Below are 24085 nucleotides of genomic sequence, written 5' to 3' on the forward strand. Positions count from 1 at the left end.
AAAAAAAAAAATTTTGATACTATAATGAATGCTGAATAATCCTCTTGGTGACTGATGTACCTTGCCTGAGGGTGCAGTTATTTTTAAGACTAGTTTATTTTCCACCTCCCTTCACTCTGTGCATGTTCCCACTAGCACATCAGACATTTCAATAGGGCACTGATTCTAAAACAGATGCAAAATAGGTCCTAGAAACCTGTTTTTCTGGTGCTTCAATTGGGCCCATTGGATCAACTAGGCCAGAGTTATCTTTGGTACATGTTTCCTTCATGTTTAAGTGTCTCAGTGAGGTGTTAAATGAAATGGGTTGAGTGGCTTTCATTAAGCTCATCTTATTCCAGTGGATTCCAGAAGTAAGTAGTCCCATCAAGCTAGTTTTTAATAACTCTCCAGTAATCTTTTGGGTTAGAATGAATTCAAGTGAAGATAGACCAGTGGCAGAAAATACTGGTATTCCTCTCTGGGTCCATTTTGGAAATGGCTGTATACTCCACACCCTGCTAGGCCCCAGTCCAATGACATTATCTCAGGGGAAAAGTCAAGTGCATGGAAATAGAGGGGCAGAATTGCCAGGCCTGGCTACACTGCAGATGAAGAGCCCTGCAGGTGACTGAGGCACTCCTTCATCCACAAAACCTTCAAACCTGCTTACTGGTTCAGGAATCTGGCTCAATTTAGATGCAAAACTGGGATTTCACTCTTGTCAATGGGACTGAGAAACAATAGGCAGGAAATCCTAATGTTTTAGGCTTTGAAGTCATACAGGCTTGGGTTTATATTTTGGATCTGTAATCATATGACCTCTGTTAGCTGCTAAACTCTGAGTTCATTTTCTCATCTGTAAAATAAGGATAATGCAATCTACCTCATAAGATTAAGGTCAGGATTAAATGAGATAAGCCATGTAAGCACTCAACACAGGGCTGACTTTTATTATGTTTGTTATCAGTAGAAGCTACTTCATCAAGTTTCAACTTAGATTTCCCAATGTTTGAGTGAGCGGTGAACTAGAAGTTAGCCACTTTGGACTCCTTGCCCAGTGTTGAGAACCTCTGAAGAAGAATAAACCAGAGAGTCAATGTTATAGCTGCCACCTGTTGTTAGTACAAATATGGAGAGCTGAACTCAAACTAGTGCATCAGATCGCACAAGAATGATCAAAGGCCCAGTGGTGTTCAGGCTGGGGAACTTAAAAAGAATGCCCCAACTCTGGTCCTAGATATTGTGGCATAATTGTTCAGAACAGACTGAAGCTCAGGCCTCAAATGTCTTAAAAATTTCCAAGCAATTGGAATGTTCATTCAGATCTGAGAACCACCACCCTAGCTGAGAAGGAAACTCTTTTCTTTAAGAACATGTATCATATACCTACAACTGGCAAACACATATTGATCTTGGTCCTTGTCAAAGGACCAAGCATAGGACCAGATGCTGGATTAAGTCATGGCTCCAAACTTAAGATTCTTAGAAGCTGACAGAAGAGACTCACAAGCACAGGAAGGCGTAACACCAGTGTGGATATGTGCTCCTATGGGGAAAATACTCCAGATGTTAGGGACGATCAAGGAGATGTCGGAGATGTTGAGGATGTTTAGGGAGTTTCTGCTCCAGCCCTCTGGAAAGAGCTTGCTGGTGGAGAAGGTGCTCCAGGAAGAGGCAACACACTATACAAAATCTCAGGGAAGAAAACAGAGTATTCCAAACACCCCAAGGTCAGTGGGACTGAAAATATAGGAACAAGGCTAAAAGAGGAAGCAGAAGAACCAGAATCAGTTCCTCAAATGGTAGGCAATGAGTTGGGTTTTAGGCAGGTGGTAGAATAATCAGATCATTCTGGCTACTGGGTGGAGATGGGAGCAGAGAGAAACCAACCTGGAAGTGGAGAAGCCAATTCCAAGAGGGCTACAGCAACCAAGGGAAGTTTAACATGTGATTGATTTGAGAGGTATTAGAAGAGGACATGCTTGATTATTAGGGCCAGCTGGGGAGGACAGGAGTTAAGGAAGAGGCCAAGCTTCTAGTGGGAGCAAGATAGGTATATGCGGTGGGGGAGTCAGAGGCCTTTGGAAGAAATGTTAACTCAAGCTTCATCTGAAGACCACTACCTAAGATGGGCAAGCCTAGGAGCAATCCTGAAAATTCAGTTTCTGATTTACATGGTGCATGGTATTCTAATAATTGAAATATTTTGTTAATTCAAAACCTTGAGAATTTCTATCAGATGAGAAAAACAGAGTTTTAAGAAAACGAGCACAGGCAGGGCTAAGCACACTTTGCTCATCTTGCTTCTTCTCAGCCCAAGAGCGTGTCTATAGTTGCCACCTGATCTGAAGATGTCTCAGCAGAAGACCAAGATTAAATGCTTGCAGGTGTTTTGAAAATAAAAGGCCAGGTATAGGGGTGCTTGCTACCCTCATCTGCAGAGAAACTGATAAAGTAAAATCATTATGTTACCATGTTCTGCAAGGAATACATGGGAACAGGTTTATAAGCAGCTGCAGTTTATTTGAGTAAATAGCTTGTAAATAAATCCTTGGTAAACATTACAAAATTAAATACATTTTTAAAAGCTTGCCAGTGTACGTAAAATTCACGAACATAGTTCTCTTAAAAAATAAAATATGTTCAGAGCACCCTTGATATAAAATGCCGGGTCCCTGTCCTCTGACAGGGCCACCTGGAGACATCTTACAGTAGGTGGGGTTTCCACAGGGAGGCAGTAGGGGCCTTTTGGAGGACAGGAAGTTTCTCCTCTCACCCTTTGCCCCACCCACATGCCATCTGAATTTTAATTCTTCTCCAGAGAGCTGGTATGTAGCTAAGAGGGCAGGACAGGTGTTTAGGCCTAGCTCCAAGCATGGAGATTAAGGTCAAAATTAGGGCCAGGCACCCCAGAATCCTCCCCATGAACTACTGCGAGAAGCTGGAAATGCAACCATGCTGCTAAGCCTGAAAACCTCATTGTTATCAACTGTCAGAAAGAAGGTGATTTCTTCTCATCTCTACAATCAGTTCATACTTTTGGTCTGATGCTACTCAAGTGCAGAAGGAACCTTTTCAGGAGGAAGACACTCAGTCTATTAACCTCCTTTGACCTGCTTTCACGGAGAGAAGAGAGAATAATACACAGTATTTGGTGGAAAGCAGAGAATTCATTGCTACACAGTGCTCCTTTTGCCATCATAAAATACCATCCAGTTAGCATGGGCATTTCACTAGAAATCAGGTTAGTTCTTCAAATTAAGGGCTCATAAAATTTTAAACAACCACAAACGAGGCAAAAGGTATGTGACCTGGCAAAGCATCCAACCAATGAAGCAAAAGAAATTAATTCAGAAATTAAGCCCTTGACCAACTCAACATTTTGTAGTGTAGCTCATTTCACTTTGGTGCAGAAAGTAAATGTTGAAAGTCAACAGCATTCACACGAAGAATGCCTCATGGCCTCTTGAGAAACCCATGTGTTGTGACCTCCCGTGAAAGGATGACCACAAGTTTATTCCATCAATATGAAATAAAATTCACATTTACATTTTAGCTTAGTTGTGTGTAGGTATATACAAGTACAAGAAGTTAGACATCTGAGTCAAATGTACAACTTAAGAAAAATTATTACCAAATGGGTTGTAAGAAAACCATCTTCCCTGTATAATAAAGTCTGAAATATCTGAGTCTTTGCACAAAACAGCTTGGTCTGGCCTATCCTTGGATGTCTACCTGCTTTGATCATCCTTGGCTGGGTTGCAGTCAGAGTTGTGGTATTTTTCCTATTAAAATATTACACTAATAAAAGCCATTTAAAAAAACAACAAAAAAGGAACACTCTTGAATAAATGTCTAATAGATTCCCTCCCCACACACCAAAAAAGGTTTTTCATAAGAACAACTACTGTTTAATAAAAGTCTTCATGAAGTCTAAATCGCAGGCCCTTTCTCTGTCTTAGAATTCCACCCTGTTCAGAATCATACACTCTTCTTCTGTGGAGGGCTCAGCTTCCTCATGCCTCTTATCCGGGACAGCAGCTCTTTGATAAATTCCTAAAAGAGATCAAAGAAGGGTCACTATTAAAATTTGTGTTTCAAATCTGCTTAAAGAAATTAGTGTCAAGTGCAGTTAATCTTAGTTGATGAATTTGACTGGGTGTGTTAACCTCAAATGGCATAACACAGGAAATTTTTACACTTGATCTTAGGCAAAAGGCCAAGAAGCGATTCACAGGAAATTTTTAAGAGTCTTTAACCATCACAGCAATGCCTTTTTCCTGCTCTACACTCTTTGAGGAGGAAGTCAGGCTGCTTTCCTCACTGATACTGCCTACGTGGCCTCTAAAAGATGGGTCGCGTCAGTACTATTCAGTCTTGCTGCCTGCATGCAGATTATCTGCAGGCCTTTAGATTCTAACTGAGTAGGTCTTGGTCGGGGGTCAGACTCTGCATTTCTAACTAGATCTCAGGTGTAAGTGTGGTCCCCAGGCTATCCCTGGAAGAGCAAGGCCAGTTGGTTCTCCAAATTGTACTTATGAAGCCACAGTGTCTGGTTCAGAGGATGGATGTGGGGCCCAGGAATCTGCCTTTCTGACAATCTCCCAGGTGATGCTGATGCCTCTGGTCCAGGAGAAAACTGAAAACCACTAGTCCAGATCATTTGAAGAGTCTTTGCGCTTTTTTGACTGAAAACTACAGACAAAAAACCAAAACCAAACCAAACCACCTTTTATGTTAGGATTCAATACTTATATGTACTAAAATCAAAATTTACAGAATATTCTCCATTTGTGATGAATTGTGATTTTTTTTTAAAAAATTCTACTAATTTCATTTACAAAGGAATGCTGGGGGAGACCCCTTAGGTCATGATTTCATGACCTGTAAATGGATCAGAACCCAAAGACTAAAAAAACCTCTAGAATAGTCCCCACTTTATGCTATCAGAAATCTGTTAAACTGCCTCAGTTTTAAAATGTTTAGCTACCAGTAAGTCACATTTATTAGATAATAGTTACTTCCTCATCCTACTTTATACCTAAGAAAGCAAAGCTGACAGCCAGCCTGACGTTCTGATCAGCAAGTAACAACAATTGAGTAAGAAAACTAAGAATATCATGGGCCATCTGAGGTAAAAAACAAAACAAAACAAAACAAAAAACCCACAAAAACCCTGCATTGCCTTCCAGCTCTAAAACACAGTGAGATTAAATATTTAATTTTTTGTGCACCACCATAATTTGTTTCTTTAATAGTCTTTTTGCTATTATAAAAGTAGTACATGTTTCTTTTTCTGAAAAATTTGAAAAATACAAACCAGTAACAATGTACTTCTTAAAATTAACCACTATTAACATGTTTTCTACTATGGATATTGTTTTTGCCTAATTAAGACCACAATGCATAATTATATCCTTTTTTCTCACTTAGTATTAGGTTAGAAGCTTTTTCCCACAACATTAAAGTCTTCCTAAAAATTGTATTAATGGTCATACAATTCTTTATTGTATGGACATTGTGCAATCTGCTTAATTCCTCTAGATTTTTACATGGTTCCTGGTACTCTGAAATTATTTTTAAAAAAGGGCACAATTAACATTACTCTTTGTCTGAAGTTTGGATTATTCCCTTTGGAGAGCTATTGCAGAAGTGGGTCAATGAATATAAATACTTTAATCACTATCATCTCTGACCTTGGAGAGAAAAGAATATAAGTCAAGTAAAATGGAAGCCCTAACTCAATTTTCTTAACATTGCTTATCTAAACAATTTTCTTGTATGAAATTATGTCATTTTCTTATTTATATTCAATTTCCATTGCAAAATGTTAAACACATTTCCCATTGCTCCATTTACTATGTGATTTAACTAATATATAGCATTCTGCTTTTATCATTTCAATTTTGTTGTTTTTGGAATCTCCTACACAAATGACTACTGTAAAGAGTTTCAGCATCTGGCTATAAATTTCCTTTCTTTAAAAAAAATCAATATCAGGAGCTAAAGGTGTAGGGAAGGTGGGATGGGTAGGGAAAGGGTAATAAGGGAAAAGAAAAAATGTGAGATAATAAAAAGAAGGAAATAAAGTGTTTATAGATGGGGAGGGGAGGAGGGGGTGAAGGGAGGGCAGGAATTCAGGGAAAAAATGAGAACCAGGACCTGTCATGTAGAGGTACAAGATCCCAACAATGAATGTAACTGTACTGTATCCCTAAAATGTACCAATAAACTCAATTAAAGCTAAAAAAAAACAATATCAGAGTCACAAATATTGTAATATATTGTGTTTATTAACTCTGGTAATTCTTTTCTGCACTATTATTATTAATTTTTTTTTTTTTTTGGTACCAGGGATTGAACTTGGGACCTAAGGCTTGCGAGGCAGATGGCAGAACCACTGAGCTAAATCCCTGCCCTGCATTGTTTTTATAACATATCTTTTCATAAAGTAGAGACTAAAATAACATAAGGAATAATGTACTCCAAACTACAAGCCTTTCTCTTCAAGACAAAAGTGATTTGGTATTTTAAATCAAATTCTAATTTTCTTAAAACTTTGGTCATGATATGCATAAATCTCAGAAATTAGAAAGTTTAAATAAATGACAAATTTTGTCTTATGCTTATAATTCATTAACAGTAATGAAAAACTCTTAAATTTTGTATCATCATAACTTATATGTCTATATCTTGATATACTGTTTTTTGCATATTTAAACAGTTAAATTTGCATATTTGGGTGCTCAGCAGAGTAAGTACAAAATAGCACAACCAATATTTATTCTCTACATAGAAAGTTGGCAGTGCCACTTGCACAGAAGGATTCTGTTGATTAGAGATAATTCTTGAGGAAGATTCAAGGATCTCTAATCAAAAATACTTTGATGACTCTCGGTTTATATTGCTCAGAAGCATTTGAAAGTGGTGACAGCATACATCCTTTACTTCCGAAGCAAGTCCCTCAGCCTCAGGTTGGGGATACCGATTTCATCAGAGAAGGCCACTTCCTTGAGCAAGTGACCTCTGAGTTGAGTTCTGAGTTAAGAGAGAGAGGCCAGTGTGGAGAAGACCCGGACACTCAGCTGGCAGCTCACATGCAGAGTGCTACAGAGAAGCAAGCCCGGAAATGGGAACACTGGCCCAGAACGGTCAGGGTGAGCAGGTGGGGCCATGCTAGAGGTGTTGCACTGTGATGAATAGGGCTTGTGAAGACAGAGCTACTGACTTGGAGTCACAGCTCATGCCTAGAGACAAAAGTACGGACATCATCAGCATCCTGATCTGTGACTTTCACCTTACAAACAAAACAAACTGACTCCATGTGATCTACAGAGACACAAGCCAGAAACAAACATTTCATGAGAAAAATATAACTCTTAACTATTTTATTTTGAAATAATATAGGTGAAGACCAGCCAACGAGGTTCACATCTAGAGTCTGTACACAAACAATGGTCCAGACCCAAACTATTTAGTACAGCAGCCACCAACATGTGGCTATTGAAACTGGAATTAGTTAAAACAAATAAAAAACATTTTGTTAGAGTGGCCACATTTCAAGAGCTATATAGCTACATGTAGCTAGTGGCTACCACTTTGGATAATGCAGAGGGAGACTATTTCCATCATCATGGAAAATTCTATTGGACAGCACAGGCTATGAAGCTTGAAAATGCCAGACAACTTGGGATAACCTTGGGATAACTTGGGAGTGTGAATGGAGAAGAAAAAGGGCAGAGGAACAAGGCTGAAAAATGAGGGCTAGTGGAGGAGCTGGAACCACAAGAGGCAGGAGGTAGAAATGAAAAGAATGCTGCTAATGAGCCAAGAGAAGAAAGGTTTTCCAGCAGGAAGAAGTGCTCAACAAAGTCAAGTGCTCACTCATGAGAGGATAGGCAAATAAGGGGCAGAGACAAAGACATTGGGTTGGGCAACAAAGGGGTCATGAACCCCGAATCAAAAAGGTTTTATCAGAATGGATGAAAAAGAAGCTCTTATCACTCTAAGTGTCCCGGTGACTATTCTTTTTAAAAGACAACTTTACTGAGGTATAACTGACATGCCATAAATCGAACATACTATGGTTTATAACCACCACAGCCATCCTATTTATATAATCAACATAATGGACATATTCAACCCTCTAGAAGTTTTTTCATAATCCTGGGCAATACCTACCTATATATGAACAAACAAACAACCAGGCTGTCTCTGAGCCAGGCACTTTGCCACTCTTTATGCGTATAGCTTCCTCCCTTATAACTTCTGTATGTACTGAAAATGCTTAAAGAAAGGATGAACACAAGCTGTTTTGCACTCAGGGGATTTCCAAGTGAAAGTCACCTCAGGCAATTCACTAACCACAAAGGGAACGGTCATTTGTGACAGTCAATAAAGGGTCCCTGACTCCTTTATGGCCTTTTAATTCCTGGCTGCCCCACTGGGTGAGGATGGATGAGGTGTGGCTTCCCCAGGGGGAGCTGGCCCTGGGTATGTGTCCCACAGAGAGAAGGGAACCACCACTGATGGGAGTCTCCTCTAGGAACCCTTTTCCACGTTGCCATGTTTAATCCAAGGTAGCAGGTTTACAATTCAGAAAAACGATTGTCCTCGTTTTTGACAAGTCATTTGCCCATGGTCACAAACTGCAGTATTTGAATGTAGGCTCCTTGATGCCTACTGAATCAGATAAGTAGGTTCCAAGCTTCAGCTCAACCCTAAGTGGGTCTGCACCAGATTCTGCCCTAAATGCAGAGATGCAGATCAGAAGGGGCAGACGTCCTGTTTTCCTGGAGCTCCCAGGCCTTTGGGGGAAGACACAGAAAGAGGCCCATCATTACAAGGACTGAGCTGCAGGCCAGGTATGTTCATGTTACCCTGCAGGCAAAGGGTCAGCCCAAGCTGGCCTCCTCCTGCCTCTCCCACTCAGCCTCTGCCATAGGATGACTGGGCAAAAGGAGGTCGCCCTAGCTCCCAGAGTCCCTGAATAAGCAGAAGCTCTGTGTGAACACAAAGGCTACAGAATATGTGGACTGCCAGTTTCCTCTCCGTCCTTCTTCCTTCTTTCTCTCCTCCCCTATCTCTCCTTAAAGGGAAGCTTATTTACTGATGGTCTCTCCAACAGTTTCCAAGATCTGGCTGCTTTGGTTTCCTAACAGTTGAATTATCCTTTCACCCAACTGCTCCAATTTTTAGAAGGCAAACATTTGTCCCAAGCCATCTTTCAAAATAAGTGCTATCTATTTTCAGGTTGTTTCAGCAGCTTTTATCCAAACGTTCCCCACAACACCATCTAAGATCCTAGGTAGGCTCCTCAGACTCTGCCTACAGCCATAATGCTCCCTCCTGGTGGGCTGCTGGACCCAGCCCTGGGCAGCACCAAACTGCTGCTGCATAGATCACTGAGCACTGCTGTTAGCAAGGCTGGGCCTGGAGTCCTGAGGGCTGTGGAAATATGCAGTGATACAAGAAGCAGAAAAACGGACAATAAAGACCTTGGACAGCAAAAACAGGAGGACCCTTCGGAATAAATGCCAAAAAGTCTTAGTGGGTTTGTTCCTATAAGGAGAGAGTCACCTTATACAGATGCAAAAAAAGGCAGTGTAGACCACACTTAGCAAAGTAATCTGGGTCCAGAGGGCCTAGGTTCAAGTCCTTGTGCACCCTATAAATACTGTGTCCTCCGTGTTTTGTTTTCCTCACCTACAAGTGGGAGTGATGGTAATGGAACCTGGCCTCAAGTTTTCTGTAAGGATTAAATAAATATATAATAATAAGAGCTGTGCAAATGCTTTCCACGGTCATACTTATCCTCATTATTATTGAGACTATATGGAACTTTAACGATAAGCTGGGTGAGGTGGCTGAGGCAGGAGAATTGCCATGAGTTCGAGGCCAGCCTGGGCTACACAGTGAGACCCTGTCTCAAAAGAACAAAACAAACAAAAAAAACATATCCGGTCTGCTATGGCTGGAATGTCCCCTCCAAAACTCACAGTGAAGTTCATTCATCACTGTAACAGTACTGAGGTGAGGCCTGTAAGATGATCAGGCACGAGGGCTCGGCTGTCATGAGTGGCGTGATGTCGCTGTCCCCAGATTGATTAGCGGGCCTGAGAGTGGGCTGCTCCAAAAGCGGGTTCAGCCCTCTCTTGCTCCAGTCTCTCTCTTGTGTGCTCTTTTGCCCTCCCAAGACACAAGGATACAGCCAGGAGGCCCTCACCACATGCCAGCCCCATGCTCAGAGACCGCTCAGCCTCCAGACTGTTAGAAATCAACTTCTTTCCTTTATGTGTGGCCCAGGTGCAGGTATTCTGACAAACAGCGGACTCTGTAGTGGACACAGTCCACAGCTTCAAACCAAGAATGTGCTTCTCTGACTCCACGTGGGGAAAGTGTGACATGAAGGCACATGAGAAATGTACTGTGTGACCCCCAGAGACATCCCGGTGCTCAGGTCACAGTGTGACTGTCAGGCTACAAACAGCACATGTGCCCCTTCCAAGGAAGCCACCAGAGACCTGGCCAAGTACATTGCTGCCTCTAGGGCTGCCAGTTCCCGTGGCTGTCACTGCTGGGGAAATGGCCACTCTCCGTCCTGCCTGCTGGGATCCCAGTTCCTACATGACTTTGCTCATCTGATTCCTGCCTCTGACCTCTCCTGCAGTCTGAGAAACTGCCCGCTACCAAATCCAGCACCACAGGGCCACTTCAACCACATAACTTCCCCTCTCAAGGGCCGCAAATGTGTAATTGCTCTTTATTTCATGAAGTGTTTGAGATGACCTGAAAGCTTTCCTGCAGCATCATTTCCCTACCAGCTACCAACGCACATGCACACGTATGCACTCACGCAGCACACACACGCACACACACACACACACACACACACACACACACAGCACCCACCAGCTAGTGCTTTCACGTATGCACTCACGCAGCACACACACGCACACACACACACACACACACACACACACAACCAGCACCAACCACTGCTAGTGCTTCCCCCTTCCAACTCTGAGCCTTCGAGAGCCACACTCTCTCACGCTGCAAGCAAACTCTCTACCCTCCCTCCACCAAACTATCCTCTCAAACCAAATGAACAATTCCCATCTCCAATAAATGCCTTTCTAAATTCCCCCGGGCTGCCACTCCCAGCCCTACCCCCAGTGCTGGGCACTACTTCTGTACCTGAAAGTGCTCTGCATATACCTCTTTTATACATGAATTTACATGTGGACTACTCTTTCCCACAGTGTGTACATTTCTGTTCTGTTTGGTAAAGTACCATGCTGTGGCAGGTGCTACCTGTTTGGGGTCCAGATTCAGTGGTTTGGGGTTCAGATTGCTTGGTGGTAGGAACTCTGGACACTTTATGTATCTCCTTGTAATAACTAAAATTATGTTATAAAAAGGCATGGAGAAGTTTACAGGCTTTTCTGAAGCCACACAGTTACTGAGTGGTCAGAGCAGCATTTATATGCTATGTTAATATAAGGGCATAGGAACCTGGGATCATCACTCTAGAGAAGAGGTATAATTCTTTCTGCATGAGAAACCTTTCTTATTAAACCATCAGTTTAGGTAATTTTGGTCAGTTACAAGCTAAAATGGCTCATAATACACATGATACCCAGCGATTTTTTACCTTGCAAAGTGTGAGGGAAGATGACAGATACAAAAAGGGCTGCACTCTGTGGGTGGGCTGTGAAAACTGTCAACTGAGTGTGAACCTTTTCTTACACTTCTTTCCATAGCCTCTTCCCAGGGAGAGACAAATACCCAGAAGTATGCTCTATACATAGGGAAACTGGACACACTACAGAAGTGCAATACAGAAAAAGATCAAAGGAAATCCCTACCTCAAACCACATACACAAATAAACCGAGGGAGTATGGATAGCTGAGTTTAAAAAGTAAACTCCTATAAAGCTAATTATAGAAAATTATATTTAAAGCACTAAAGTAGTAAAAGATTTTTTAGATAATATTTTTAAAGCACGTGCCATAAAAGATATTACTGCTAAATCTGACTTCAAAGCTTAAAACTTCTTAACATAAAAGACATCATAAATTAAAAATAAGCTCCAGTTTGGGAAAATAAATTTGCACTCTATATAGAGATCGAAGTGCCATCATCCAGAATATATAAAGAACTTCAAAAAATCAGTAAGTAAAATCCCGACTCAACAACCCCAAAGAAAAGTAGTCATAGTACTTGACATGGAAATTCCCAGAGAAGGAAACATGAACAACCAATAAGAATGTACCCCACAAGAGTCAAATCTTACTGGCAGTTAGAAAATAATACGTTAAAACAGACCATCAAAGCAACAAAAATAAAAGTTTAGCAATACCAGGTGTGAGAATAATGAGGTTAAAAAGAAATTCTTTAAAAAATCTTTTTCAGTACTGGGGATTGAACCCAGGGCCTTTGCACAGAGCTATACCCCAGCCTTTTTTACTATTATTACTTTTTTCAGTTTTGAGACAGGATGTCACTAACTGGCTCAGGTGGGACTCAAACTTTCGATCCTCCTGCCTCAGCCTTCCAGAGTGCTAGGATTACAGATGCACACCACCATTCTCAGACAAACAGACTCTTTTATCTTATCTGAGCACACAAGTTGGTGCAAGCATTAAGAGCAACTCCATTTCTTGATATATTTCATGGAGAAACAATTCTACATGAGGCAAAAGATCATTTATTTATCATTTATTGCACCACTGTTTGTAATAATGAAAAACTGAACACAGCCTAAGCATCAATAGAAGAATGAAAATTCTATTACAGTATATTAACACAAAAGAATGTTTTATAGTTTAAAATACAGCCCCATGCATTAGCATGCATAAATTTTTGACTTTTAACATCGGGCAAAACAAGGAGGCCACAAACTTGCAAAGACTACTTGAAAAATATTATCTCCATGGTTAAAGAAGCACACAAAATAATCCAAGGGCATACCTGTCATCTCCCTTGGCTGCAAGAGTCTTATTCACCCTTGTCTTCCCACCATATCACTTAATGTGCAAGAGGTGCTCAGCAAAGGTTTGCAAAGTAAAAGAATTAAAGTTTGCAAAGTACAAGGAAGGAATAATATAAGAAAGGAACTAATTCATACAACTGCAGCATGAAAGTGAAGGGATTGGCAGAAAGAATCTTTGGCACCAGAATCTTTGATGTTTATTAAGTGAGAGAAAAACAAAAACAAAACTATCAACTGGGCCTGGCAGGTATGAAGGCTCTAGAAGTGCTTCTTCAACTCTGTGAAACCAGCCAGGCTGGGGGAGTTAGAGAAGGGGAGAAGTGTCTGGGGAAGAGTAGAGCCTAGGATGTTCCTTCATAGGCATGAGCACAGACACAGATGCACACACACACAGGGTGGGGATGGGGGGTTAAAGAAGCAATAGAAAAAAGAGGAACATTCCCAGGGAGTTTGAAACTGACTATGCAGTACACAGCCACCTGGTTTACAGACTTCGAAGAAAGAAGTCAAGGCAGGTTCTGAGTGGCTTTGGCAGCAGCCATGAGAACAGAAGGTCATTTCTGACTCTGGAGCTTCTGCCACATGGCTGTCACAGGAGCATGGCATTGTGGGGCACACTACTTGGAGCCCTGGTCCCCCCAGCCCTCCTGGACCCCGGGGCTTTCAGTGCCTGCTCTAGCCTGCACCAGAGGCAGCAGATGGACACACAGCTTGTAATTATCACCAAAGCCAGGCGTCTGGGAGCCTTCCCTGGTCAAAGTGATTAATGTGTCACACTCATTGATGATAATGCGCTGCTTTAAAAAGATGGGTCCTTTGGAAACTAGGAGGAAAAAAGGGAGAAACCGCAGTGTCACTGCAAAGTACCACTTTGTGTTTAAATTGTACTTAGATCATTCTTCCAACCATTTTAAGACATTTAAAAAAGATACATATTATACAGTTTTCCTTTAATTAGAAGTATTTCCCAACAAGAGGCCTTGTAAAAGCAAAAGCTTTGAAATAGTTGCCCAGGAATAGTGTCTTTCAGGCAAGCTCCCATGTGGATGCCAGGAGGAACCCTGGATGCTCAGCCTGCTTTTCCAGAAAATACTACACTCTCCATAGGCACAGCGCACAGGCTAGGGGCCAAGTGATGAGGCAGGTGAGAATTACAAAGGCTGGGATCCACATGGGTCACACACCTCTCTGTGTGCTGCCTCCTTTTTCTTGTCCAGACCAGTCATGGCATACACACAGGCACCACTGCCCCGGCCTTCAGTCTCACTGCCATTTATAGCACCTTTAGTCACGTTCAGTGCAAATGTTAAGAAGCTGCTTGACACTTCTTCCAGAAAGCCTGATAATTAACTGCTGAGGTGGGAATCCGGCAAGGTGGGATCCAGGTGGAGGAAAAGAAGAGCTTTCAGACACACTGAAGTTTAGATAAGCGATGAAAATGAAAGGGGAGGATGCACCTCCTTGAAAAGGTGATGATAACACCTGAAAACTGTTCCAAATAACAAAAAGTTATCACCAGAGAACCAGCTAAGCACTAAAAATCACTGCAAATGTCAACTTGACCGTGCATCCTCCCCCACAGGAGGCCAGGCGGCAATCAGTGCATCAACACAGACAGACTGAGCTGTGGGTTGTGTTCCAGCCTGGGGGACCCCAAATGTGGTCCCCACAGTCACAGATGTCCCTGGCTCCAGAGAAAGCCCTGTCCATCCTCACTCACTACTGAGATAGTTTATTTCTCCTCTTTGGGGTGGGGGGAGCCTAGCACTGCCTATCTTTTCTTATCATTCTCTGATGAGCACCCCAGAATGGACCCCATTTTTCTTTACCTGAAAAGAGGCTTATGAGCCTATGACAGGAAGGAGCTTGTGGCCGCTGCTGTCTTTTTCCACTTCTGCTTTAACTATACCCTGATCTTTATTTCCCTCTTTCAACTAAAAGACACTGACACCATGTTATTCATTTATTTTCTTGACTATCAGCCCTGAAGGATTAATTTGTTCTGCTGTAGGGCAGCCCCATTAATCTATTTTAGAGATTCAACCCACTGCTCTTAGACTAACCCATTTTTAATGTAAATTCCAGACTTTACTTGAATGCAGCAGAGAAGTGCACTTACTACCATCTTATGGTGTTTAATTTTTTCCTCCATTATCCACAATGGAGAATATTATTTGCTGTGTTGTTCAAAGGGGCTCACACAATCTGTACAGCAAAACAAAACATTTATTTGAGGTCTTAGAATTGCAATTTGGGAAGCACAGATTCCTGTGGAAACCAGAATGTGGCCTTCAAGGGAGTGGTTTAGAGGCGCCTTTTAAGAATAAAAAGAGGAAATTAAAGCGGGTTAGGACATTGCTTATCAAGAACAATGATTGCAATTCTAAGTTTACATAGTGATTGCAAGCTAAGTTTATATCTATAGCTCCCAAGTCCAACTAGACCACACTACTATTGTAGCAGAGTTTAGTTTATACAATTCTCAGGATATTCCTTCTCAGCAAATAACTTTCTTGCGGCATGTCAGCAAGTTCACAGAGGGGTCCCCACAGCACACCACGGGGCTGGTCACAAAGTGGAGCCACTGCTGTCAACCTCTTTCACATAGCTAAATCATGTCTACATAAAAGAAATTCACTCATAAACCTTTTTTCTTCATTTTTTTCAACAGCATTTGTCAAAGATATGGAAATCCAAGTGCCATGTGTTGAATGATCTTTAATTCACATTATTTCTTTTGTCCAAATAAGTTTAAACACAAAAAGAGAAGGTAGAGGTGTCTTTAATATGTTTGGCCATTCTGTATTTAATGAGTAAGAAAAAGCCACAAAATCACAATCGATCATGAGAAAATGTCAACCACAAACAGTGCCCTTTAAAGTCTGTGTCCTGGGGTTGGGGGTATATTAGCTCACAGGTAGAGTGCTTGCTTAACATGCATGAGGCCTTGAGTTTTATTCTCTGAATCACAAAAGAAAGAAAGAGAAAGAAGGAAAGCAAGCAAGCAAGCGTGCTTCATCTACCAAGTCTTGTATAAAAATAGCATCATCAATTATTGGGGGCAGGGCATCCAAAAGCAAGACACATGCGGCTTTTCACATAACGGACATTTTATCTATTCTTATGTCACTATGACTGTCATCAATGTTATTATCATTATTCTTGTGGACACACTTCTTCATGTCTGAAAGCATGTGGTAAAGACCTTGTCAACAAAGAGGACTGGCCACTGCTCTCCACCCTGAGAGGTGAGTTCTTTACCCTTAGAACACCTGCCTGAAAACAGTGTCTTTGTTTACTTTGGGAGCTTGGGCCACAGCAGACTGCCTAACAAAGTGACCTGGAAAGGTCATGTGGTGTCAGCTGGAGACAGGGGTCAGCTGTGCGGGCAGTCAGCCATGTCAATGTGACTCACCAAGGACAGGTGAGCTTCCCTGGCTAGTATTCTGCTCATACTGCTGCACCATCATGGTCAAAAAATGTCAATTCCACTGTGAGGAGACACCCAGAAGCTTCATATTTGGAATTTTCCTAGACTTAGCCCATATATCTCTTCCTTTGGCTGATTTTAATCTATAGCTTTTTGCTGTAATGAAGGACTATAACTCATTTTAATGAGATCTGTGGGTTCCTCCAATAAAGCATCAAACCTGGGGGTGGTTTTGGGGAGACCCAAAACTGCAATTGGTATTAGAAGTGAGAGTGGTCTTATGGACTGCTTCTCTAATTTGATAAGGAGTGCTGAATAAAAACAAGGAAAAAATTAGACTTTTGCTCCATGGCTGCATGTTTAGGGCAAGCTGACCTAACACTTCTGATTTTCCTCAATGAAGATAATTTTCATGAACTTTATAAATATTCCACTGTGGAGCTTGTGCTCACCTCATAAAACTCAGAAAAAGGCAGTGATGAATAGACATGGCATAAAATCTGGACTTAAGTGTGGGTCTAAATGCCAGCTCCAGCATGTTCTGGCTCTTTTACCCTTCACAGAAGTCACCTGGGACATAGAAAGTCAGAATGAGAGTGGGTGAGCAATTGGAAGACTGGAACCAACATTTTTTCAGCTTCTTGAAAAAGCTACACATGTCTCTGGCCAACAACCCCCAATCCTTTACAACTTACCTACACAATTACACTAAAACAGTGCAGAACCTTCTTAGCAATGGCCACAACCACTGGAATGTGTTTCCATCTGACTCTGGTCCTTGGAAGTACCTCACACTCTAAGTCAGAAACAATGCTCTGAAGGTGACAGCTCTTTCTTTTGGAGAAAGACCCAGGAATGGCCAGAAAGCAAGGATCTGACATAAGTCAGGGACTTCCTCACTTATGGACATCCAGACCCATAAAGCTGAGTGACATGGCTCCCCTGTCCAGCAGGAGCGGGTCCCCTAAAACCGTATCTGGGAAGCAATTTGGTTCCTAACAGTCACTAAACAAGCTCACAGCCTCATATATCTGTCTTTTATGCCTATTTATATTCCCACCAAAGTTACCTCTGGCATTCTGTGTTGTTGTTTTTTTTTAATGTATATAGAAATTCAAAGCCATGTCCCAGTCCGTAGATGAACTACATAGGTATTCACATACACATTTGTGAAACAAATGAAAAAATAAAATGTAGTAGAACATAAAGCTATGTCTCCTCTGGTCACTCACAGGATTTTTGTTGTTGTTGTTGTTGTTGTTGTATATACCCAGTTTTGATGCTCTCTTTGCTTTAAATCAGCTCAGTGAAGGACTGTCTATACTTCCATGCATATGTAAACTGAGCCATATTTTTAAAACATAGGTTAAGATGCTGGGTTGGTAAGAGCCAATGTGAACAAGATTAGTTAAGAATGTCCACTGCCAAAGCCCACTGGAAAACTGACACAAAGACATCATGACACCAAGGCAAAAGAAGGAGAGTCTGCCTTCTCATGGTCAACAAAGGGAGAGAGATAGAGTAGGCTTGTCTTTCATAAAACAGTAGTCTACTTCTACTTCTAAACCAGGATCACCTGCACCATGGCATGGCCATGACATTTCTGTGACCCAGCAGAGGCCTAGGACCTGGAAATGCTTCTCACCACTTGCACTCAAACTAATCATCCTGGTGAAGCTCTGATGCATAGAAACTCATAGGTTTTAACTGTTAAAGGACAAGTTCTATCACAACCTCTAGTTCAAAAACTAAATAAATGCATGGAAAGAAAACCCTGGTGTTTATTAAAGAACAATGGCACAGGAGCTTCAACCAGAAAAGAGATGTTTTTCAAAGCCCATTAATTGGCCTGACAGTTCTAACAGATGGTAAGGCAGATGCCCTCAAACTGTATGAAATGTATTTTCTGTCCATCATCCCAGTACAATGGAGCTATTCCTATGTGATCCTAAGACTTAAAAGCCACTCAAGTAAAGAATGAGAAATAGGAAAAGAAGTTCCTTCCTGGCCTGGTTGCTTGTCCCCAAACCCCATCTCTAATTTGAACCACCCTCCATTGGGCTATCACTACTAATTATTCAAATCCAAGTAATATCCAAAATAAAACCACTTCTTTTCTTCTTGAATGTTATAGAAACATCTTTTTTTACACTTACTTAAGTCAGCTTAATTCTTATATCAACTGCATCTAAAATGGCATTTACTAGAAGGGATAAAGTAAAACACCCTTCTTACTAATCAATCCCTAAAACATTATTAGTGTGGTAAATACAATTACATTGTTGTGTTTTGATGTGTCCAAGTCAGGAAAGATTTATAGGTGGTCAGTCTACAGTCTGAACAAAATAGGGAAACACAAGTCCTTTCTTTATTAGCCTGTAACTCATGTAGGAGAAAAACTATAGACCCAAAATATATGATAGAAGGTGACACACCAAAAACAATATCACTTCTAAGAAAATAAAATATTTTAAAAACCTACCCTTCAAATTTAATAATCCAAGAATATCATTATTGTTAATTAGAACATTTTTCATATATAATATATAGTGGTGAAGCATTAGTTTTTATGGAATCAGATTTAATTAACATGTTAAGGACCAATCTTTATATTTGTGCTTTCTACACAACCGACTTTTCCATTTACTATGTGACCTTAGGTACTCCTTCTATTTCTCAAATTCCTTAATTAGTAACAATAGTGTCTGTTTCATAGCCTTGTTGTAAAGGTTAAATAAGATTTTTTTTATTTCTAGGCAGCATATAAGAAGCCTAGATGCTGCTACTCCATATCACCAGCAAGTAAAATGCTAAAAAATCTCAAACATCAATACCTCTCTCTAGATCCATAAGAGAAGTAAGATAACAGAGAAAGCTGCCCCAAAGTAGAGAGACAAATAGGCAAACAAACAGAGAATCAGGACTCAATGAAGCAGAAACCTAAGTAGCTGCCTCTGTGGGAATCAGGAGACAAGAAATCTAAACTGTAATTGACAAATTGCTAGAGGCTCAGAGTGAAAAAGTCTGAGAGATTAAAACTCTGAGACTCGTTTATCATAGAGCCCCCATATTTTGTAAGTTTTATCTGTAAGAATTAGTTCTACAGGGCCTACACATTGAATATAAGAGGGAAATCTTTTGTGTTTCCAGCATGAGGAGGAGAAGAAAACATTGTGAAATACACCACAGCATTCCTTCTTGACAAGAACTGCTCTCAGCAAAACACTAATCAGAGCTTAATCTGGTTGTCAGGTTTTATCAGAGCCTAACTGACCTGAAGGAAGAAGAACCCCCAGCTCCAGCTGGCTCTAGCCAGGGGTCTTATTTAAAGGCAATGGGGTATGAGGTAGGGGTGGATACTGAGAAGCTTCAGTGAAGTTCACAGTGGAGGAGCACAGACTCACTGAAAGGCTGGAACCTAATCGTAGGATTTGAAAATGCTTTCCTACCCTCCATACCTTGCCTCTACATTACTAAAGGCCAATTTAGAGCAGTTCCTTTTATCCAATACATCATGTCCGGCTATCAAGAAAAATTATAAGACAACAGTAAAAGGCAAAAATCACAGTTTGCAAAGACAGAACAAACTTCATAACCAGATTCAGATGTAGTAGGAATGTTGAAATTATCAGGTTGGGAATTTAAAACTGTGATTAACATGGTAAGGGCTCTACTGAATAAAGTATACAACATGCAAAAACAAATGAGCAATGTATGAGGAAAGATAGATATTCTAAAAAGAAAACAAAGAAGAAATCCTAGAGATCAAAAGTACTGTAATGGAAATGAATGTCCCTGATAGGCTCAAGAGTAGATTAGACACACTGAGGAAAGAATCCCTAAACTTGGGGCTATCTCAATAGAAATATATGGTGAGATAGTCCATGTTCATGGACAGGAAGGCTCAGTAGTCTCAAAATGTCAGCTTTCCCCAACTTGACCTATAGATTCAACACAACTCAATAAAAAACCCAGCAAATTATTTTGTGGGTACTGACAAACTGATTCTAAAATGTACATGGAGAAATGAAAGATTCAGAATAGCCAACAAAATATTGGAGAAGTCCAGAAAACTAACACTATCCTCAAGCCTTTTTCTAAAGCTAAAATGAGCAAGACAGTGTAATATTTGTGAAAGCAAAGATAAATTGATATGTGGAGCAAAATAGTCCAGAAATAGATCCACATAAATACAATCAACCAATCTTTGATGAAGGAGCAACAGAAATACAATGAGCAAGTATAGTCTTTTCAACAAAGCTGTTGGGACAACTGGACATCTACATGCAAAATCAATCAATCAGTCTAGTCACAGACTTATGCTTTCAATAAAAATGAACTAAACTAGATCATACATAGACCTAAACATAAAATGGAAAACTATAAAACTCCTATAAGATATCATAGGAGAAAATCTACAGGGCTTGCATTTTGGCAGTGAGTTTTAGATCTAATACTACAAGCAAGCTTTAGAAAAGAAAGAACTGGTGAACTGGATTTCATTAAAATAAAATTTCCTGCTTTGTGAGAGGCTGTCAAGAGAATAAAAAGAGAAGCCACAGACTGAGAGAAAATATTTGTAAGAGATACATCATTTAAAGACTTGTTATCCATAATTTACAAATTATTTTTTCTTTTTCTTCTTTCCTTCCTTTCTTTCTTTCCCCCTTCTTCCTCTATCCTTCCTTCGCTTTTTCCTTCCTTTTGTTTCCTTTCCCCCTCTTTCTCTCTCCCTCCTCACTACCCTCCTTCGTTCTTCCTTCTCCTCTCTTCTCTTTCTTTCATGCTGAGTATTAAAGTCAAGACCTTGTTCATGATAGGCAAGCAGTCTACCACTGAGCTATAGCCCTGCTCATAAGCAGTTTTTTATATTAAAAAAAAAACAAAACAATATGGTTTAAAAATGAAGGGAGGGCAGGGGTATGGGGATAAAATGAGAACCAAGACCTGTCATGTACAAGATCCCAATGATGAATGTAAATGTACTGTATACCTAAAATGTACCAATAAACTCAATGAGAAAAAAATGAACAAGAGACTTCAACAAAGAGTTTCACCTAGAAGATATACAGGTAATAAATAAACATATAATGGATACTCCAAATTACATATCAGAAAACTGCAAATTAAAACAATAGAGTACCAGTATACACCTATTAGAATGACCAAAGTCCAGAACACTGACAACACTAAATGCTGGTGAGGATGTGGAGTAACAACTCTCATTGCTGGTGAAAATAAAAAATGGTGCAGCTATAATGGAAGAGTCTGGTGAGTTCTTTCAAAATCTAACATACTCTTACCATAAAATAAAGCAATCACAGTCCTTGGAATTTACCCAAAGGACAAGAAAATGTATTTTTATACAGCCCTCCACAAAGATCATTATAACAGCTTTATTCCTAATTGAAAACACTTGGAAGGAACCAAGTTGTCCCTCAGTAGGTGAGTGAATAAACTATAGCACTGTTGCGGAAGGAATTGGTAAGTGACACACGCACAGAGATGAGCTAAATGGAAGTAAAATAATAAAAAGTTTATTTTGCCAGCAAAGGTTGAATTGCACTAAAAAAGGCAGTGCCAGTGTTCGACTTCCTATTGGGTTGCAGCTTCTTCCTTTATAGGTTTTACAGTTGTGATCTCATCCAGGTGGTTACATTTCATTTCCTCAGTTCACATTATCCATGTACAAACTACAGCAACAAAACAGTTAACTTTAAACCAGACCTAACAATTCCTTGTAGTTAGGGAGTTTACCTTAAGACTCGTCTAGCTATCTATTCTAGTGCACAGGAAGGGGGTGTTCAAGGTTAGAGATGAGGCCAGACATCCTGTTTCATGGTCAGTGTCTCCAGTGTCTTCTGTTAATTTTGAACTAAACAAAGAAGACTGCTGTTAGAGACAGCAGAAGTCATTTTACATTTTTCTAACATTGTGTAGGTTTTTAGATTTTTTTACAAAAGTTCTCTGTATCAGTACCTGCAGACAGTGGAATATTATTTAGTGTTAATATTATTTAGTGCTACCTAGCAATGAAAAGATGGGGATGCAAACTGAAATGAATATTACTAAGTGAAAAAAGTCAATCTGACAAGTGTAAAATGTTGTACAGTTCCAACCATAGGACATGCTGGAAAGATAAGATGTGGCGACAGTAGGAAGATCAGTGGTTATCAGTGGTTAGGAAGAAGTTGGGATGAAGAGGCAGAGCACAGAGGATTTTTAGGACAATTAAACTACTCTGTATGGATACTGTGATGGTGGACATGTCTCTATATGTAGAATGTACAATGCCAGAGGAACCCCTAGGCAAATTATGGACTTGGGACGATTATTAAGTGTTAATGTAGTAGGCCCATCAGGAGAAGCAAATGCACGACTTTGCGGGAAGGGGGTATTGATAATGGGGTAAAGGATAAAGAAGACATCTTTGTACCTTCTGGTCAATTTCACTATGAACCTAAAAGTGCTCTAAAAAAACTAAGTTTATTTTTAAAATGTCAAGCTATGAGTAATTTAAAACAAGCTTAAATTTTTCATGAAAAAAGATTAAATGAGTAATTATTTAGCTATTATTATTACTGTACTTAGCACTGCAAATAATGCTCACTATACCTCAGAGAGATAGTTATGATTACCTCCATTTTACACAGGTGGAAATAGAAGCTCTGAAAGGTTGAGGAAATTGTTTAGAGTCCCCCAGTTAGTGGTAACACTGGCATTAAGTATCTTGACTCAAAGACCAGTCTTCTTTCTACCACCCACTGTCCTTCTGCAGTAAGAGGCTATAAACAAATGTACTTGAGTCAGCAAATATGTCTTCTTTTTAACTTCAAAATGGCAAAATATCTGTATGTAAAATAACTTTGGTCAAATATAGCACTTCTGGAGATGGCTATTTTAAAGTCGTCATTAATTATTAGCCATTTAATTGAGACAAAGGACTATTATCTAGAATATATAAAGAACTCAAAACAATCAGCCCCCCCAAATATAAAGACCCAATTCAAAAATGGGCATCTGAAATGAAGAGACATTTCTCAGACAAAGAAGTAAAAGCAGCAAGTAAATATATGAAAAAATGTCCCACATCACTGGTCATTTGAGAGATGCAGATGAAAACAACACTGAGATTCCACCTCACCCCACAAAGAATGGCTGCTATCAAGAAATCACACAATAACAAATGTTGGCGGGGTTGTGGGGAGAAAGGAACCCTTCTCCATTGTTGGTTGGGAGTGCAGACTGGTGCATCCACTATGGAAATCAATATGGAGATACCTCAAAGAGCTTGGACTGGAGGTTCCATTTGACCCAGCCGTCCCTCTGCTGGGTATCTGTCCAAAAGAATTAAAAGCATCACAGAAAAAGCATTTGATAAAATTCAACACCCATTCATGATAAAAACCCTGCAAAAAATTGGAATAGATGGTCTATACCTCAATTTAATAAAGGCTATTTATGAAAAACCATCAGCCAACATCATATTGAATGGCCAAAAACTGAAAACCTTCATGTTAAAATCAGGAACAAGACAAGGATGCCCACTATCACCACTTCTCTTCAATATAGTTCTGGAAACATTAGCCACAGCAATTAGACAAGAGAAAGAAATTAAAGCAATAAAGATAGGAAAGGAAGAAGTTAAACTATCATTATTTGCTGATGATATGATACT

General features: G+C 40.2%; 1 protein-coding gene across 1 annotated transcript in view; it reads right to left on the reverse strand.

Moving 5' to 3' along the window:
* Positions 1-2497: 2497 nt before the first annotated feature.
* Positions 2498-24085, reverse strand: part of Ppp1r14c (protein phosphatase 1 regulatory inhibitor subunit 14C) — a 55336-nt gene continuing 33748 nt past the window's right edge. Inside the window, exon 4 of the mRNA XM_033763313.1 lies at positions 2498-4038. Coding sequence (XP_033619204.1) covers positions 3964-4038 — 75 coding nt within the window. The 3' untranslated portion in view covers positions 2498-3963. The remainder of the gene's footprint in view (positions 4039-24085) is intronic.

Source organism: Fukomys damarensis, unplaced genomic scaffold, assembly GCF_012274545.1.
Source record: "Fukomys damarensis isolate Sample0158 unplaced genomic scaffold, DMR_v1.0_HiC HiC_scaffold_14, whole genome shotgun sequence".
Taxonomy (NCBI): Eukaryota; Metazoa; Chordata; class Mammalia; order Rodentia; family Bathyergidae; genus Fukomys; species Fukomys damarensis.